General features: G+C 38.6%; 1 protein-coding gene across 5 annotated transcripts in view; it reads left to right on the top strand.

The window, feature by feature from the left end:
• The window catches only part of EPHA7 (EPH receptor A7), a 165,690-nt gene extending 145,243 nt beyond the window's left edge, over nucleotides 1-20,447 (top strand). For 2 of the 5 annotated variants that reach the window (XM_069804887.1, XM_069804886.1), the window contains exons 15-17: nucleotides 1,400-1,593; nucleotides 2,708-2,863; nucleotides 16,646-20,447. In XM_069804887.1, coding sequence (XP_069660988.1) covers nucleotides 1,400-1,593; nucleotides 2,708-2,863; nucleotides 16,646-16,841 — 546 coding nt within the window. In that variant the 3' untranslated portion in view covers nucleotides 16,842-20,447. Of the gene's footprint in view, nucleotides 1-1,399; nucleotides 1,594-2,707; nucleotides 2,864-4,051; nucleotides 8,084-16,645 lie in introns of those variants that run through there. The other 3 variants (XM_069804889.1, XM_069804888.1, XM_069804890.1) reach the window with 2 other exon arrangements.
• The last annotated feature ends 522 nt before the right edge of the window (nucleotides 20,448-20,969 follow it).

Below are 20,969 nucleotides of genomic sequence, written 5' to 3'. Positions count from 1 at the left end.
AGGAACTGAATATTTCTCAGTCATTTTTGAGTTGTAGGACAGTACTATCATTCTAAATGTTCAGATAGAAAGCTGAGGCCCAGGGAGATGAGGCAACTTCCCAGAGGTCGGAAGGACATTCTGTGACACAAACCTGCAGTAAGTGCCCTACCACTGGGCTATGCCTCCTCTTTTCACAAAACTTCTTTTCTGCAAAAGGTTTTGATACAATCATGGATTTCAGCCAGCTTTTTGAAGGTCATTTTGTATTCTTTGCAGTTCTGTCTACTTTTCAGTCCACTGCTTTTGCTTTTTCTCACACAACCTATAGAATATTTTCTATCTGAGGTTATTATTTTTCACTAAACCTTGGATATTCACCAACTTTATTTATCATACCAGATCTACTTTCTAGGGCTACATCCAGAACAGCTTCTGATCTTGCTTTCTGTACAAACCGAGGAAGAAGACAGTCCTGTGCACTACCCTTCGGGAACAAGCACCCTTCCTTAGCAATTCTAATACTGCTATGTCAGTCAGTGTCAGTATACTTGAAATCCCCCATGAACGGTGTTTTAGCCCTTTTTCACAAGCCTTTCTTATCTGCCTTGTTTCCTGATGTGCTTTCTTATCCTGCCCTCAAGGTTTACAGCGGTTTCCTGTGATTTTACTTTACCCATTTTTATTTTTTACTTAAATCCAAATGGACTTGGCTAAGGAAGTCAACGGGCAGGTGTAATTCTTGGTTCAGACATTTATTCTCTCCTTCAATCATATCATCATCTAGCAGCATCTCTTATTAAATCTAACTCTCTGTTTAGGTGATACATTAAAATACCATTCAGCCAGGTCTTCCTCTCTCACGTGGCACATTTCTGCTACTTTATCATTAATATAACATGGCTAGACACAGAATACAACTTTTTTCCCTAACGATTTCTGTCTGCTAAACATTTTTCTTGGATCCTTTTATAATATCTTCAGGCTTTTTGTATTTTATATGTGCATTCACAGATCCCTATCCATTTACAAGTCAGTTGCTTCTACCACACACTCTTTCATAAAAGCCTTGGGGCAAGTAATAATGCTTTCTGAAATAACTCCATTTATCAATCTATCTGTTGCTCCCCTGGTGAATTTAATTGTTGCTCCCCGCTGCTCACTTGACTAGGTAATATAGCTGTGTTCTGCACATATAGAACAATATGCTTAATAAGCCCAAAGATAGAGTCGTGGAAATTATTTGAAAACATGAAGGCTAGTGTCAAAACAACAGACTCATTTTTGCAACACTGATGGCAAGTTTTAGTTTATTGATTTTTTTTCTTTATTTCTTTTTCTTTTATTTCTTGATCTGGGTAGCAAGATATATTCCTTAAATATCTCTTGATGAAAAATTATTAACTATGTTGGTTACTAGGTTATAAAAGCAATCGAAGAAGGCTATCGTTTGCCAGCACCCATGGATTGCCCAGCAGGACTGCACCAGCTGATGCTAGATTGTTGGCAGAAGGAGCGCGGTGAAAGGCCAAAGTTTGAGCAGATAGTTGGTATTCTGGACAAAATGATTAGAAATCCAAATAGCTTGAAAACCCCACTGGGAACCTGTAGCAGGTAAGAAAAGCTTTAGTGTGTGCTCTTACAATGGTGCACGTGGCTGGGTTATGGATGTTCTGCTTGGTGGCTGGTTCCAGTTCACACTTAGTCCATGTGTCTCTCAGTTCCTCCTGCCTTCTGTTCCCTGTTCTTCCCTTCCCTCATTTGCCCTTCTTTTTTACCATGCTGAACAAAGCCAAAAAGGACATTCTTAAAAAAATAACCAAAATAAAGAAAGTAAATATCATGGAACTAACACATTTCTCGGTAAACTACTGCCCACTCGTCACTCTTTCCACACTCTCACCACTAGCAGTCTTTGTTTTCCTTGTTTCTTAAAATTGTGAAGTCTGGAGGGCAAGGATCATCATCTATTGTAGTTTTATATGATGCATCCCTTGCCCTAGCAACTGCTACTGTAGAAATAGTTATTAATAATACTCATGCTTGGCCAATGTACTTTGACATGCTACACTCTAGATTTTTACCTTTCATTTTCTGGCTTTAACTCCTTTCAGCAATTGCATCGCATTGTATTTCATGGTGTAGCTTTTAATGGCTTCTTCATAAATTTCAGGTGAATTATTTAATCGTGGTAATCTTTTGATCTGCTAGCTAGATCACTGCACTAGGGAATCAACTGGCCTGTGTTCTGCTCCCAGTTCTTCTACTGACTGATTTGCTGTGTGACCTTAAGCAACTTACTTTGTGTCTCTGCTCTTTCCTTGTCTTTGTTTTGTCCCATCCGATTGAAAAATGGGAATAGCTACTACTATATTTTCTAAGATGCTTAGAAGAATAGCATCTCTATTTTACTCAGCAACTTTAGTTGCAGCAGCTGTCACGCTAGGTAATAAGGTTAATTTTCTGTTGGTAACAATAGTCCGTTAGGCTGATTTTGCTCACTCTGACCTTTCATCTTTTACATGAATAAACTTAGGAAGTGCATATTGTGAGCTACAGAGTAGTCAAGAGCTATTCACAGAATAATCTAAACTGTGTAAAAGGCCTATTACTTTCTACTCTTGACCTTTTTAATACCCCAAACTTATTTGACTCTCACCTTGCTAAATACTCCCTGATGTTTTACTCTCTTTGGAAACAACTTACTTTCCTTTTTCCTTCTCCGTAGACCAATTAGCCCTCTTCTGGACCAGAACACTCCCGATTTTACCACTTTCTGCTCCGTAGGCGAATGGTTACAAGCTATTAAGATGGAAAGATATAAGGATAATTTCACAGCAGCAGGCTACAACTCTCTTGAATCAGTTGCCAGGATGACTATTGAGTAAGTTAGTACTGGGCATGTTTAACTTGCATTTAGGGAATTTCTAGGTAAACTAATACACAATGTTCAACTCCAAAACTTTGCCCTGAGTACAAACATGGTACTTGGGGTTAAGCCAGCCGGTTTAGCAGCTGATGATGTTATATTAGAGCATCCCATGAAAGGGCAAATACCCTGCTACCTATGTGTGGCATCACTTTTTTCCTTGCTTTTGAGACCAATTGAAATAACACCAAGGGGCTAGAATTTGAGGGAGAATGTGGCCCATTTCAAAGTATGTATGTATAGGAAAATAACCACTTACCCTCCACTACCTAATTGGTACCTTTTTCCAGATGTGTACTAGGAAGGTGTGGAATTTTCTTCTAATTGGCTGGGGGCTGTCTGTGTCCTGCAAGAAATGGCTTTGCATCAGAATAAAAGTCTATAGAAGCAAAACAATTTTCTGAAGGCAAGCATGGCCTGTATTGGTACTGCCATCTTAAAACAGGTCTTCTTGGCACCCTGCAAACAACATTCTTGTCCTGGTGGTTGCCAAACACATGCAATTCCTCTCACAGAGAGCAGTGGTTTTCTAAACAAGTTTTTAAACAATATTCTCAAGTTTGCAACCCTACTCTTATCTGCCTGGTATCACTAGGGGTCTAAGCCTATAGCTTGGGAGCTGTCATCAGAGCCCACAAGCTTCTACTAGGTCAGCACCACTAGTAGCGGTGGAATTGAAACAGCTGCTCCTCTTCCATTTGCATGATGGGTATGGGTCAATATGCAAAGGGTTTCTCTAGGCATCTCTTTAGGAAGCAGAATGTGATCCCCAGAATCCTGTATTTAAACATAACTTTGTCCTGAAAGCCACCTGAAGTATTTTACAAGAGAGGTGTCTCTTGCTTTGGGTGTCCTTGAAGGCCACAATAAAAGATTATCGTAGTGCAAAACACACTGGCCTCATTCTCAGGTGTGGAGACACAGGCAGTGTAATTACATGACACCCGCCATGTAATTGCACTCCTCGATGAGAAGTTGCACAGTGCCTATATGAACTTCACAGTACTGAGCTGAGGTTCCAGTGTAGCTTCAATGTTAGAAGCCTGTAGCCCAGACCACTACGTAGCTTTGACTCACAGTTGAATACCATACAATAGCAGTCTAAGATGAAAAATTAACAATGTACGCATTTATCTTCCCCAGGGATGTGATGAGTTTAGGGATCACGTTGGTTGGTCATCAAAAGAAAATCATGAGCAGCATTCAGACTATGAGAGCACAAATGCTACATTTACACGGCACTGGCATCCAAGTGTGATAGACATTTCTCCCTTATGAGGGAGGTGACAGACTGAGAGAACAGCACTGGCCTTCAGTATATATGAAGTGCTGCTAGAAGACACTTGATTTCCTGGGTCCTTCCTGCAGTGAATAGAAGAGCTACAAGAAGCACCTACAGACTTGAACTCCTAAGTGCCACCAGAATTTATGAAAAGGGAATTAGGATCCACCAGTGGTGGCAAGGAAAAAACAGCAGTGACAATAAACAAAGTACTACCTGAATAAACATACAAACACCTTGAGCTCTCTAACCTCCTTTTTATCTAATAGACTTTTTAAATGTACATAAAAATTTAAAAAAGAATATATTTGTCAGATAAAATCATGATATTATTGTTGAATTCAACAAAATATTTTCCTTAAATCTGTGATTTCTGAATCTTTTTTTAATCATTTGTGTTTATTCTTCATAAAGACTTTCTTTTAGTATGATGTTTATATCTTTGGACCTTTTTAGTGCTAATTCTATGACACATTACTACACTGGGTACCTCTGAAGGATTATTTGAGTTCCTAGAGATTTAAGAAGCATGACCAAGCGATGTATATCTGTCCGAACTTTGGTATCCTTTTGTGCCATTTGCTTTTGTTAAATCAGCACCGTATTGACATGGCTAGCTAATTGGCAGGGAGTCAGGAAAATGCAAGTTGCCAAGAGCTCTGATATTTTTTAAAGAATTTTTTAATGTTACACATATACTATCTTTTAAAAGAAAATAAAAGAGAAAAAAAAAAAAAAAGAAAATTAAAAAGAAAAGCAATAATGACCCCTAAGTAGTTCTAGGCACTTTTAGCAAATTGTTTGCAACATGATTTTAATGGACTAGAGTTAAAGTGAGATATATTCTAAGATGTAGATTACAACTGTAAACCTGCTGAGACACTGCATTGAATGGACAAGTGATTGTAGGAGTGTCTCAGAACACGGGGGCAGTTCTCCAGTGTTACCTAAACCATTTAATCTGAGCACATCACATTTTTTTTCAATACTCTGCATTAGCAAATCTGAGAGAAATAGCTGGCGTATATTTTATATGAGTTCAAGCCGTATGCAGTCCAGCTGTCAGAATAAGGACATAGATTTTATATGAGAACTGTAGAGCATGAGGCAAGGGGCAGTTCAAAATTTTCAATTTTTTTTACAAGCTTTTGCTGCTCTGAACAAACATGCGTGTGCGTGCTCACACAGATACAAGAGTCATTCATCAGGAACACAGATGCAAGAGTAGTTCCTCAATGGAATATCTTTTTACACCATTTACTTCTATATGAATTTCATTTGATTAAAATATTTAACTACCATAAGCAATAATGAACGGTGTCTTTACAGATATTGCAGGAATGTATATGAACCAGAGAGAATTGCTTTAAAAAAAGATCTGAAAATTGTGAACTACCCCAGCAATGAAATGCTGTACTTCCAAAGAGAATTGGGCTGCTTCTATTGATTTTGATAGAGAAAGATCCCAGGGATCAGTCATAAATTGGTCTTGTTTGATAATGTGGGCATCCACACAAAAAAAATAAAAACAAAAGAAAAACCCTGTAAATGTTCCTTTGTAAAACTTGTAAATTTTATTTATACTGTCTTGTTTTGTACACACATTTATGTGTAGTGAGCTCTGAATACATTGAAAATGCACTATATTTTTCTATTTTAATTGCAGAGCATCACAAACAAACATGTATATTCAGTGCGACATAATGTGTTTTCCCACATTTAGGACCAAAGATAGTTATCAAAAACTTAAATGCATCATTTTCCCCCTCCTTTTTTTCCTCCCCTTTTTAGATCACTGTACAGTGTTATATTTGTCATTTTATTTATTTGTTTCATTAGAAAAATCAGTTTGGTTATACTAATTTTTTGTCCCCCCTGCCTTTGTTGAAGAAAATCTGTAAAAAGCTTTTAACTAGCATAATCCCGTTACATAGACACTTCCATTTGTAATCTTTGTAATAGACTGTAAATATATTTTTGGAACTATAATGCAATGTGCATAAGGGTTATTTTTCAGTGTCCATATATGATTGTTTATACAATTCACAGCACTTTACAGTCATGCTGAGAAGCCTAATTTATTGCCTGGATTTGGGCAGAGTAAGAAAAAAAGGTGAATATTCTTATTTCGTATTAGATTGTCATTCAGTAGAAATGAAGTTATTTTCATGTATGCAGCTCAAGATGGTTTTTTAACTATTAAAATTAATTTTCTAGAAATGCTGTAGAAGTAAGACGCAGAGTAGACTGCATGCCCAATATTGAAATTAGTGCACACAAGCACTCTGCCAAGGCACTTCGAGTAGCCATTGGAACACGCTTAATTAATAAACATCCATTTTGTGTTATAACAAATGCTAAGTGCCTCACTACTGGGGTGAGCATCTGTGGGCAACTGCACAGGGTGCTTGTCAGTTTTGCTGCTGCTTTAGGCACCCAGTTCAGACACCTGCTTCCTTATAAATCTCGGCTATTGTTTCTAAGGGCTCGGTGATTAAAGGTGCGATGCAGCAATGCTGGTATTGCTGAGAACCCACAAACCCTAAATGCAAGAGAGTTGAGGCCAGGCTTCACCTTTAGGACTCATTCAATATTGTGAAGCACAGTGGCCTCGAGGCGTGTGTGGTGACCTGGGCTCACACGTGGAAAAGTGAGGGCCCTAATGGTATTTCTTCCTAATTTTTCCTTGTTTGATTTAAGCCATCTTCTTTGAATAGTAAATATATTTTAGCATTCATCTATATACCTTAACTGCCTTAATGTTGCCACAGAGTTTTACACATTTGAAAGTGGTAGAGTAGACCCAGAAAGCACAATCGCTATCAATACTCCTATTGTATCTATCTGTTCAGAACACTACTGCAATTTAGAGCACATGCACGTAAATGAATTTGTAACTGGTAGAGCGGCAACTTATTGATGTTGGTTGCAGTTCCCCAGGTTCCAGGAAAACATAGTCCAGTGTAAAAAAAATAAAGTGCCAGAGAAAGTTGATGTTCGTGGGAGGAACTGAAGAAAAAATTGGGTCAGAGGGAGAATTAAAGGCTAAACGATGAAATAAAGAAATTATCTTCGTTCTGGCTTAATTTCATTGAATTTGGAAATTGTGCATCGCTAAAGACAGATTGTCAGGCTGTCAGTGAGGCTGATCTTTCTTGACTTTATCCACCTACAAGCATCTAAAAGAGAGATGCCTAAGACAAGCAGGATGAATCTCCCTCTGGGAATGCTTATCTCCATTACCTGTAGAGGGAACCCAGATGATTAGCTTAAATTAGGCGTCTAATATCTAGTTAGTTAAAGTTAGGTGAGGTGATTCCTACCCTATATGTCCCTGGCTGCTACAGTTTCCCCTGCAAGCTGAGTGTTGTAGAAAGGCAGCTCCTCCACTACTAGTATGTCCCCAAATGTATTTAAATTGGGCTTTATCACAGAGAGAGGTGATTTTTTTTTTCTTTTTTTTAGTTCAGAGATTTGTAACAGATCATCTAAATGCTTTTTGTATATGGGTATCAATTCTTGAAAAAATTTGTGATTGTTCTGAGGAAGACCTGCCTAGTAAATTACAGTTATTTAGTATTTTAAATAATCAGAAATATTTGCTGACATACTGCTTCAGTCCAGAGGTTATGTGATCAGATATGATAGTTGCTGTTTGCAAAACCATGTTTATCTAAAGCCTTGTCATGTAAAAATCTCCAGGAGGCAAAGATGCTTAAATGTATCTCAAATTGAATGTTGCCCTTAATATCTCAATAATTGAGCTCTGTCTGTATTATTCTCCATTTAAAATGACTTTTTTATATTTGTTTAAGCTGGAGTTATCTGGCATCCATTGAGGGAGTTTGAAAAAATGATTTTAAATTAAATTTGCTTTTCTCCACTAGTAGTAATATACGGTAAATAGTTTCCACTGTTCTGAATGTTACAAAAATTATTGCTTTAATGTGGGGGATGAATGGGTTTATTTTTGTTTTGTTGTTGGTATTTTTTTACATTTATTTGTTAGTAGTTGAAATAAAAAAAAATAATAATTTGTCCTTAACTTTCTAAATAATTGATATATAGCAATTTTGAGAATTATTTAAATTCCGCGACTTTTGGGTTACTATTGAGATGGTGATCATGTCACTACAGCCATAATACCAAGCAGTGCCAAGACACCCTGCCACAAGGGCGGGTTCAGCCGGCATTTGGTTGCCCAGTAATGGGATGAAGCAGTCCACTGGCTGTGTGCGAGGAGTGAAGGCCAACTCAGCCACAAAAGGGTCATTTCACCTTTTAAAAAATATTTATGTGACATGTTAGAGCTAACACATCCTTAATGCATTACTTCCCTGCATGCAGTTAGAAACTGATATGCTCGTGATATGCATTTGATTTTTGGTGGGGTTTGTTTGTTGGTTTGTTTGTTTGTTTGTTTTATTTTAAACAAGTGACATTTGGGGTGCTTTTGGAAGAGAGCAGTTCCCAGACAAGATGACAAGCCCGGTTTAAGAAAAGTACAGTACAAATTCTTGCCTAACTAATTCTGGCAGCAGGTGCTGCAGGGATATACAGGCAGTTGTGTTACGATTTGCTGAGCAACTAGCACAGCAGGGTTTCTGCATGTTCGGGACCTGTTAGGATTGTTCTTCTGATGAATTAACCGATACGTAGGAATGGGAGAATTTTTTCCCCCACTAACTTGGAATGGACTTACAGACGGTAGATTTGGGATTCGTAAGACTACTCAAAACTCTTAGCCTCAAACTAATTTCTAGTAAAACAAGAAATTCTGGGCAGCAGCCTATATTTTCTCTCATATTCCCTTAAGGGCTGTCAAACAGAGCCAACAATTACTTTTAAACAGAGATCTTTATTGTTTGCATAGTGCAGCCTTCTATTAACTTGGGAATAGGCAGTTCTGTAATTAAATTTCCTGCAAAAAAGATTGGGGAGGGATGGGGGAGGAGGAAGGGAATACAAAGGTTTGGAAAAAAAAACCACAAAAACAAAGAAAGAAAAACCCAATCCAACAAATAACCTGTGAAACCCAAAGTATGACTGGGCTCACCTTTTTTGTAACACATTCCATATAAGAATTTGAAAAATATAAGAGATTAAACCATAGGCATAAAATCTGCAATATCCTGACAAAGAGTAGTGGCAGAATGCAAGCTACATTTGTGGGAGTTTTTCCCCTCTGGGTTTGGTTTTGGGAGATTTTTAAGTTAGCATGATTAACACATGCTTTTAGAGTAAAATCTATTGGGACAGGCTAAGGGACAAAATTAGTGTGTCTATAATATCCGTGAAATTCTCAGTGCACTTTCAGGGTGGGCAAGGGTTAGGCAGTTTGAAAGTGAAAAGAGTCATATGGAGTTTATATGCTGTACAGACCGTGTAGGTTACGTCCAGCGAGATTATGAAAGGTTAAAAGTTAAAGAGGAAAACCCTCACTTTTGTACCTGGTGAAAAGTCAGAAGATGGGCGAGAATGAAAAGAGAGGGGTGTGAAGCCATTCAGAATATGGGAGTCTAAGTCGTAGGTAGGGCTCCGCAAGCCATTGCTGGCAGGGGAGTTAGGGAGTGTCAGGATTTTTTGTTTAAGTAAAGAGACACTGTTAATAAAATATACCTAATAATCTAATGTGGAGTGGTTTCAGTACTCTGATTTTTCCTCAGGCCAGATTGGAATTTGTCAAAGAGACTAAATTGAGACAGATGGGAAAGCAACTGGTAAAACACAGCTCATTCAAGCAGACTTGAAAGAGACATGAAAGGAGAATTTTACATTAAAAGCCTGAAAATAAAACATGAACTCTGATATTTACTCTCAGAAGGTTTTAGAGTAGTTTTCTTTAAGTCTAGGGTAATGATAGCACATTTTAGCACTGATACTATACAAATTGGGTGAAATTAATGTCTAATTAGAGTGACCAAAAAAGAACCACAAGTCAAAAAATAGTTGATGTCTTGATAGCCTGTGAAAAAAAAGATGTGATACAGCCATGCGAAACTTGTGTAGCCAGCCAAATGAATCTTGGACAAAACAAGACATAATGCCTAATGCCAGAAGAGCTAAATCAGGAACAGAAAATCTATTCATCCATGGACCAAGGCTTCTGTATTTAATTGAACCAAATAACCAATTGTACATCTGTGCTGCTAATAATAATAAATACTAATAATGAAAAACTACAACTTAGAGGTCATCTGATGAATCATAATATGGCTAACACTGAAAAACACACTGAAAAGCCATAGCTGTGCCCAAAGACTTATGTGTGCTACTAGTATTAGAGTTCCATGTCTCTGAGTATTTTAAGTTATTTATAAACTGGAGACATTATAGCCTGAAGTCCATAACTAAAGCCTTCCTCTTTTGTGCCAAAAACAAAAAAAAAAAAAAAAAGGAAGGAATACTGAGGAGTCTGCAAGGTCTTTCAGGTGCGATAGAAATTATCTTCTGGTTATTTCCTTAGAATTACCAAGAAAACCATGAGTTTATCTCTTAAATTAAGAAACAAACTTCCTGCTCCAAAGATGCCATCTGACTGAGAAGAAAAATCATCCAATAGTTTTGCTAGGATATCCAAATCTGGCTTGAAAGAGGCTAGACTGAAGAATGATAGAATGGATGTATCCATGTTGATCCCTCACATTTCGTGTCTGTAGAAACATTACTCAGGCAATTTCTTGACTATCATTCAACCTGTCTTGCTATGCCAGCTTCCACTGGCTTCCTGAAGGGCTGCATGTCCGTTTTTAAGATGTCTGCTGGAAAACATGTTTCAGTTTCCTTTCCTCAGGGATCAACCAGCCTATGCCAAGAATGCACGTGTAGCTTAAGAGTAAGAAGGTGCAGGAATCTCAGATTAGTTCTCTCCAGGGTGTTATTTTCAGTCATAGTCGTAAATTAAATGTGTTCTCCCACTGAGGTTACACATAGTAAATTCAATGAGAAATCTGATTTGCGTGGAATAAACTTAGTAAAACCATCCAGATACCTCCCAAAGGCCACTCAGGAATGGCAGTTTTTAAGTGGTGGTTAGGATTTTGTTCAGAAAGTAAAAGAAGTGGGTCGATGGGAAGTCTGCGTGTGCAGCTTTCACACTCTGTAAAACATTCCTCTTACCAAAGTATGGAGCTTTCTGGGCAGCAGATACCCTCTGTCACTGTCACTGAAACTAGACCACAAATGCAAAACCTGTGAGTCCATAAGAATAAACAAATAAAAAATTAATTCTGTAACAGAATTAGACCAAGTCTTCACTATTTATTGTTTGGTCTTGGCAGCACTGGTACTTCCATGGGGGGGGTCAGTGGAAGAGTAAAATGGGTCCAGACAATAGAAGAGGAGAATGGGATTGGGTGGAGTGAGGGGACTCGCTGGGTGGGAAAAGAGAGGCTGAAAGGAGGTGCTGGACCTGTGGGTGACTTTGGGCAGTCTTTGTACTTCCCTTTCAGGATCTTTATGGTGCAGAACCCTTGCCCTCAGCCCATTTCATCCCAGGTGTCTCTCCTGGCTCTTTTACACAAGTAGCCCCTAAGTCCTCCCTTATATTACTTTATACAAAATAGGTGTCTTCTTCCCCAGTAGCCAGTGTTCATACCCTCATGGACTGCTGGAGAGGAAGGCAGGGTTAGATTCAAATCCAGGCCAATATGCCTACAGGAAGAAATTGGGCCAACGAGGCACTGAGAGGGATTCCTAATGAGGATTTTCCTTTAATATTACTGGGCCTTGATACTATGGACACGTGATTGATTGCTATTGTGGAGAGAAAGGCTGCACCTTACTATACAGCTTCCCTACACAGTTCATCCACGGCCAAGAGCAGAAAGGCAGGTGGGGAAGAGAAAAAAAAAAAAGCTTTCAGGCATTTCTTTGTAGTGCTCTTTTCAAGAGAAATAATTGTCTCAATGCCTACGTTACCTAAACTTGTGCAAGACTCAAATCCCTTTTGATGCTTCCTGCTTGCTGGCAAAAGCATCTCAGACAGACTGTGTGCTGTCTATTGCAAATCTCAGTCACAAGCTGCCTCCTATCTCATGAAACTACTTGCCTAACATCGAGCTGTCTCCCAGACAGTACCTTTCTTGCAGTAGTTACTTGAGTATCACAACACCAAAGTCCCCCTGCAGACGTGCACATTTGTTTCCTTATGTAGAGGTACCTCTGGCTTTTGAGGGGTATTTCCCCAGCCATGAAGAGGGAAACTATTTTTTGCACTATGCTCTACTTCCATTTCTCCCCAGCTGGCATTAGGCTTTAATACTTACCTAGCAGCCCCCATGCTTCACTGGGGGGTAAGTAGACGATGACAGTGAGGAAGTAACATTTAGTACCCCAGCAACAACAAATGCAACATCTCTCTACAACCGGCAAACCATGGGTCAGGGAGATCACTCCAAGTGATCTGCCTTTAAGTGCAGGAGTCATTAGTGTTGGCCAAAACAAAACAAAACAAAACACAAAAAAAGCTGTGTATGGGGGAGGGGGGCTGTTGAATACAGAAGATCTGAATGAGCCAGGCTTACATGTGAACTGCCCGGTAACACTAATGATACAAGCTAATGGAGTATGTTTAAAATAGCATCAAAATCTTTCTATTGGCAGTACAATCTAAGAGGAACCCGAATGGCAGAAATCAAAACACCTGGTGAGGGGACTATTTCAGGGCAGTGAGAGGAAAGAGTTACCTTCTGTCATTTTGTACTCCCCATAATGAATGGAGGAAAAGTCTCTTCTCATGCTTTTATACTATTATAAACCTATTTCTTATGGATTTTGTGAAATGAATATAGCTGGATTAATGAAAATCATATGGAAACTAATGCTTTACCTGTGTTATCTGCTTCTGAATTATTTGCTGAAAAAGAATGAAGATATTCCCTAGAAATATTACCTGCTTTCAGTATAGCAAAGTATCTTAGTAATTATGGAAAAGGAAAAAAAATCCTTATAAAGTAAGCCTTCAAAGCAGCTAATACCATTTTTACACATATATTTTGAAATAGGATTGTGTAAAGGTGAATTTTTTTTTTTTTTTTTTTATGATGGGATGCTGTCAAGTTATTTAAATTTACAATCCTAGAGGAATGGATATTATATATTTCATAATGCCTTTACAAGTGGTTGCGTGATATTTAAGGTTGAATTTTCAGGTCTAAAATAACAGTGCTTCACTGTAGATACCAGAGAAACAGAAACCACTTATCTTAGCTTACAGTTATGCATCTGCACGTCTGTCATTGAGCCATCACAGCATAGTTTTGCAAAACAGAATATTGTATTTGGCAGTGCTTAGACCATAAGTTCTATTGTGTTGCTGCTATTATTTTTGTATTTAAGGCCTTTTGGGGATGGAAGCCCTTGTTAGCTAAGGTCAGTAGTGTTAGTAAGCAGATGAATATGATGTAAATTGGTAGAAGCCATTTGCTGAAAGTATGGAGATATCTCATAGAGGTGTTGTCCAGCTGTTACCGAGCTTGCTTTCTCTCCTTGTCTAGTTTAATGCCAGAACAAGCCAACAGACCGACTCCCCTCATGCTTATTGACAGCTGAATCATGGCTAGCCGTAGTTCAGGATACATAGCTGGTGGAAATGTAACACCTGTCTGGGATCCTTTTACCTCTGTTTCCAGGAAAGATCACCTTATTTTTTTGTGATTTGATGAATAGCCTACTTCTTTTCTGAGAACACATGGAAATTTTACATATCTCTTGGGTGAGAAAGGCGTAGAAGGAGTAAGGCTGACTCTACAGCTTTGGGCTGTGGGAAGGTATTACAAGAAGGCCAACATGATACTTTCAGCCTCTGTGTGGGAAGGGAGAGACTCTGTATGTATTCATATATTGCCAAACACTTTGAACTGCAGCTGCTTGCCTGGGAAAAGGTTGGTTAGGCTAAGCCTAATCCAAAATTACCTCTGAAATTCATGCCTGCACTGTACAATCTTTTCCATTCCTGAAGCACCTTTCCCTTCCAAAAATCCCTTCCCTCTTACTCTGAAATTGGTGTTTAGGCCACTTCTCTGGGAATGAGGAGACTGTTGTTCTGAGTGAAATGAAGTTTTTTCATGGAAGAGGTTGAGTGGCCTGTCATGTCCCAGAAGAGCTGATATCTTGGTCTGCAGGCACCACACTTCCCCATATCATTCTGCCATTGCTCAACTATTATACAAAATGCCTACGATCTCTTTGATCCTTTTTTTTACATGTTTCCTGTTGAAAGGATGAATTTAGGCATGTGCTTTCAGAGAAGGTTTGGGGCTGTGAATCCCTGAAAATATTTTCCTCAGGACACATCCAGATTTACTGCTGGGATACACGATGGCATACCCAGGACCCTCTGAGAACTAGTTCTCGTTGGGTTTCCTTTCTGGGGAGGTTACAGTGTGGGGGGTAACAGGTATGGCCTTGGCACGCATCAGAGACTGGGTAAATGAGTACTAAATCTGACTATACAGATATCCCAACCAAGAACTGAAGCCTTATCCTCACCTCATCAGGGCTTGTCAGGCCTGTCTTTGGCCTTCAGTTTCTCCAAACCATTTTAAGTTTCTGTCTCTTTCCAGGGAGATAGAGTGTCTAGTTCAGGCCTGGAATGACATTGGACAGCAGGACAGCTAGAAATGAAGCATTATGATAATGAGTAGCTAAGTCATACAGATGCAAGGAAATTATCAAATTGATTTGCCATATGTCACACAGGGATCCTCATCTCCCATTTGTTGATGTTTCATACCTGTTAGCTTGCACCTGGTCTCTGCTCTGGTGAAACCAGTACTTGGCAGTGAGAACCAAGTGCAGCCCAGAGTAAAGCCACGCCACAGTCCAGGGCCTACATGCACTATCTCATGAATCTCTTGATCCAGAGAGCTTCATCCTGGTGCTGACCAAGAAGTGTCAGTAGAGACAGAGCCAATATAAATGTAACCTGAGGTTTTAAATACCTATGCATCCAAGTGCTATTTGTGACTACCATTTGCCTTTAGCTTTGAATAAATTCACATGTCAATCATTTTAACTAATTCAAAGACTTACTTGCCTTCAAAATAGTAAAAAGAAACTATCAGAGTCAAAAAAGCCTTCCTTTTGGAAAGGATTCCTCCTCAGAGTTCCTTTTTGCTGTGTTCTTTTCTCACACATTCCTTGCATTACTAGGGTTTCAAAGGGCAGGTGCAAAAAAACCTAATAGAAGTGAGATTTAGCTTGGTTAATACCTTCCCTTCATGTAAAATTAGTCCCTAGGACACTACACTAGAGACAGAAAAAAACCACTCTGTCCCTCCATCAGATTGCTTTCTCTAGGTTTTTTGTTTGTTTGTTTGTTTGTTTTTTACTAAGCCTCAGACATTATGGCCATTAATATTGTCAGATCCTCTTCTCAGCTTATCATAAAACATCTGCTCCCATTTTGTCCAGTTTGGTGACAGAGATGTATGGCATGTTACAATGTATTACTAATGCTCTTCTCTTGAATGAGTATCTTCACTTCGATTCACACTGTTAAATAATCTAATCCATGTGCTGGAATGACAGATACTACTTTGGAAACAACTGTAAGAATTTTGGTTGGTATGGCACGGGGACATTCCTCTGCTGGTTTATTTTTCTTTAGTATTAATGTTACATTGGCTTGTCTCAACGTCTGTGACAAATTGCTTTTGTCTCAGGAATTTTCAAATAATTTTGTTAAGAGATTGCTAACCATATGTAAAATAATTTCTATTCAGTCCTGGCCTACATCCATTAGTCCTAAAGCTATATTGTTTTAGAGATTTCATATGGCTAGCCTGTCACTAAATGTCCAGTAAAATCCACATCGTTTTCTTTCCTTTCCTTTTTTAAGCTCTGAGGGGTTTTTTGGCAACACAAGTAACATAAACATTGTCTTTGGGTGCCTAATATGTAATGACTGAGACAAGTCAGTTAAAATGTTTTATAAGATTCTTCATCAATACTGAGAGCTTCTGATAATATCAGTTAGGCTAAAGGAGAGTCTACTTTATTAGTTTACATGCTAGAAGCTACCATGTGTATGCTTTTTTAGTTAAGCAGAGTTTAAATTGAACACACCCATTCCACCCGTTTCCTGCTTCTCTGTTTTGAAGAGTTATCTACATCTTCTCCCGGTTCTTAATTTTATACCCAAACACCCATCTGAAAAACTGCACCTCATTCATTTATTTCCTTTATTTCCAATACTGAAATTGTCAAGTACAACCCTGTGGCTCATTGAGATCCAGCGTGAAACACAACAGCATTTCCTTCATGTTAGAGGTGTTTGCCTGGGCATCTTTGGGTTTATTGATGTTTACCTAGCTAGTTGATGAGAATTTTTTTCAAGTAGTGGTGTATACATGGCAATGACAATGATAGTGTAATTTGCCTCTATTACTTCCTGATATCAGGATTCTGCTGCACTGCCAATTTCATATCTGTTGTTATTATTTGTTTGACAGAATCAAAAACATGCCAGGTGCTTTGCAAAACAGAGAACAAGAAAAATCCCTTTCCAGAAGAGATGACAGCCTGAATAGAAATGACATAATGGCAGGAGACAAAGGAAGCAGAAAGGGGAAGCAAAACAAGAGTTATAACCATAAGATCATGAGATTGGTTTGGAGGCACAGTGAACGCTATGAGGCATTTTTTTAAAGCGCATAAGGACTGTAGTTGGGATTAGACAATGGAAATGTAGAAAAGAAGCATGGAAAGGAATGGAGAAGAAGGGAGGAACAGACTGGCAACAGGAGGAAGAGTAAACAGAGGTGTATGGGAGAGGCCAGAAAACACATCTGACAAACTGAGGATTATGACTAATGCCAAGAATGAAAGACCACATCTGAAGAGCATGATGATTTCAGGAGGATGGCGAAGCAGGACATGGCGATGCTGCTAGGGAGAGAAGAGCCAGCAAAGCTGCCCTGGAAGCCTGCCCTGGAAGCTCCTCACACTAATATAACCCTGCTTCCCCATCTTCTTTCTAGCTCCCCTCTTATACACAAAATATGTATATAGAAGAGCAAAGGAGAAGGAGAAGCAGCTAAATCAAACATTCCAAAGATCCTGCTGGGGAAGAAGTTTAAGCTGGGATGGTACAGATTTACTCCTACTGCTGCTGCTGCTGGTAGCAAGCGGCAGAGAGCATCCTGTTAGCCTTTCTCATGCAGACAAATCAATGGGAGTCTTTACCACTACTTACCAATAGGCCTTGCTGAGAAATACTCAGCAAAATTGTAATACTCCAGCCAATCCAGGACATTTTAAAATGTCCTTTCATGCTAGATCAGAAAGAAGCAGAAATGGTAACATTCACAGTGAATGAACAGGGAAGAAAAATATTTAAGCAGCAGTTTCTTTTAAAGCTGAAAATAATCGTTTCAGTATCAGAGAAAAATATAAGGGGGATTTTGCTGACTGAAAAAAAATACGGTTTATAACTTTTCATTAAAATTTCTGTTAAAATCGGGAATTATTTTAATTATGTTGGATTGGCTTTTTATTTTTCCCTAGAAAATTGGTGTTGTTTTTAGAAGGAAACTGGAAAATTGCCATTTTCTGTCTGTCAGACATTTTAAACTACCCTGATTTCCAAGGTAAGAATTGTTCAGGAGTAAGAAAGCTGCAGAGTGGCCAGTCTAATCTCTTCCTCACTTCCTTCTCCTCTGCTTCGGTGATCAGACATGTCTAATGATTAGGCTGCAAAGAGCAAAACCAGTTTCTATGTGTCTCTGAGAAAAGGCATTTTGCAAACTTCTTTAAGAATTATTAACTAGATCTGCTTACAGGAAGCCACTTTTTTTGTTGCAGATTATGTCTCCATTTAAATCCTCCGCACAGCTCTTCCATTTTGCCTGGGAAAGTTTATCAGAAAGCACACTGGAAAGGCTCAGATCTTTCTGTTTCCAGTGAAACTCTTTTTAGACATATTTATAGCTTGACAGATGTGCTGGTATGGCAGTTGAGAGACTACTGTGGGTAATGGAGTATTCTATTATTTTGGCATATATAGGCACTTTTTGCTTGGTACTTCTGACCACAAAGTATTGATGTTTAGGGTACTATAGGTACTTAACCATTGTATTTTTTCTTAAAAGTTTTAGAGGACAGCACTGGATAAATTTTTCTTCTCCTTCAGTGTAACACAGCTTTGCATGGGTCATTCGTCTTGAATGCACACCAGAGTGATATCAAGTTGGTTCTTGTGACACCTTATCAATATGATTCCCATTTTTAGTCTCTTCTAGCAGTGGAATGATTTAAGTATTGTCTAGTGGAGGCAACAGCCTTGTTTAAGAATATCTTGGTGACTCTGGATAGGATTCAAATAATTCATCTAGGTGAGGAGGAGACAGTTGGAAGTCATAGCTGAAATATTACAAAAAAATCCTTAACTGGTTGGCTTTGTTCATCATTTACTTGAAGATTTTGGTAAATGGTGGCTTACTGGATTCTCAAATGGCAGCAATGGCCAAATACATTTTTTTAAATTGTCTTCAATTTGAACTTTGCTTAAGTTTTTAAGTTTAAGAGTTAATTAAACTCTTGTCACCTCAGGTACCATTTTAGCAATGAGGTTTACAGGACCTACTCTGTCAATGTAGAAACTTCAGCTACTAAAGAACATACCAGGTATAGAGAGTTAACACACTGCTCAGCAGTGCTTGAAGAATCAGGCCCACCTCAGTAATTTACCTCCACCATTACTGAAAACATACTGGGTTTATATCGTATAGCCATGGTGTCAACTTACAAAATACACCCTGCTTAAATTCCTCTTAGAATCAAATGTAGCTCAAAGTTTTATAACAGTCCATGTATCATTAAAAAAAAGATTGCAAAGCAGTGTCATAGTATCTCCCCATAATACAGAATTTTTACATATCATTTTTACATATCTGAAAGAACCCCATTAACTCATTGCATACAACTTTTTGCAATAATAGACTCAACATAAAGCAATATCAAAATGTAGTTGATATTTCTACTAATTACATTTAGCCAAGCTCCAGATTTTGCATAGTTTTGCCCCTGCTTCTGGCATGGTACGGTAGCAGATACGGAAGATATGTGTACCTATCTTTGGCCCTGAGAGAGGATTCCACTGTGTGACACCTTCCCACCCTCTGCTACCAAAAAAAAAAGATTATTTCAACCAGGAAAGGTGGCATAACCTCTGAAAACTGCAGTGTGACCTACCTTCTGAGTTCAGACACAGAACTGGATGCATGATTTGGGAAAGGATTTAATACCAGCTACCTCAGTAGCCACGTGGTGTTAACGGAAAAAGGCTGGAAAAAAAGGAGGATTATAAAGTATCCTGAGAGTAAAGGACAGCATGGTTATTTTGCCTATAATTTTATTAATTATTTTTTAACCTTGCCAGTACTTCTCCTGCCAATCCTTTCCTACTGTCATCTATCAGCTTTTCCAAGAAGAGACCTGGTTGTGCATAAAGTAAGAATAGCTGCACTGACTCAAACCACAAGTCCACATAGCCCTGTGTACCTGGCAGGTGTCCTGCCTTGGTAGGGGTACAGTCCTGTTGTTATAAGGCCTCCACTGTCCCCTACAGATTAGGGACACCTTCAGCTGTTGACTTCCAGACATCTTCAGGGCTCTGTATCCAATATGTACAGTTCAAATGCTTCCTAAATCAGGGGGTGTGCTATGTTTAATAGTCTGAATTTGTCCTAGATCCTGTGAATTTACTTCCTCCTTCTGTCTCTCTTTCTCTCTCTGTCTTGCCCTTCTTTCTTCTGAAATAGAATGACCAGGGCTGCATGAATTATTCAACATAAGAGTTGTATGATGTATTTATACAGTGATATAGCGATACAGTGTATTTATACAGTGATATATATATATATATGTTTTCTATTTTGTTTACAGTTTCATTCGTAATCATCCAGATATCCTGTTTCACATTTTTACTTCATACTGAGTGCTTGACTTGATGTTTTCAGAGAGCTGTCTAATATTAATTCATTATTTTTTTCTTCTCAAGCAATAGTTAATTTGTAGTCCCTGCCTGTGTATGTATAGTTAGACTTTTTTTCCCTTATGCATTTCTTTCTGCTTTACCCAATTTCATCACCACTTTATTGCCAATGGCATTCAAAATTGTGAAATTATTTTGCAGTTCCTTACAGGCAGCTTCTGATTTAACTTTTAAAAATCATTTTGTATCAAACTTTCTCATCTGACAGTTCTTAGATATCACATTTGCCTTTACTACTAATAAAAGTACTTTTGCTTAAACCCTTTGTTTTAATTCATGCCTTAGTCCAGGAATCTTTGCACACACTTAAGTGCCCCGTTGCTATAATTCACTTCTACATTTTTTTCAGGATGGGGGAGGGAGGCCTTCAAGCTATTGTCATTTATGTTTTATTAATTGGGAACCTTAAAAGTAGAATTTAGACCTTCTTATTTCCTACTGGTTCTGACAGAGTGGTTATACAACCTTCAGAGTGAAAAATTGCTAAGGGCTAGATCCATGAAGTGCATTTAGGAATAGCCTCTAGCCTCTTAGCTGTCCTGCCTTCTCGCAGAAGCTATAAACCCAGATTAGGCACATCCCTCTACAGTGAAAGAGGACAGCTGGGTGTTTAGCAACAGCTTCCACCAACGCTGGCATACTGAACAGGGAACAGCCTGAGTGAACTGGAGAAACAGCCAGATGGGGGAAATAAAACAAGTGAATAGTGTACTGATACTGGTATATTTTTCAACACTGCCTTACTCATGGGACTATGGGGTGTTGCAAGGTGAGACTTTCTG

The sequence above is a fragment of the Haliaeetus albicilla genome, chromosome 17 (genome assembly GCF_947461875.1).
Source record: "Haliaeetus albicilla chromosome 17, bHalAlb1.1, whole genome shotgun sequence".
In the NCBI taxonomy this organism is placed as follows: Eukaryota; Metazoa; Chordata; class Aves; order Accipitriformes; family Accipitridae; genus Haliaeetus; species Haliaeetus albicilla.
Note: the sequence above shows the minus strand (reverse complement) of the source record. Positions and strands in the feature narration are given on the sequence as shown.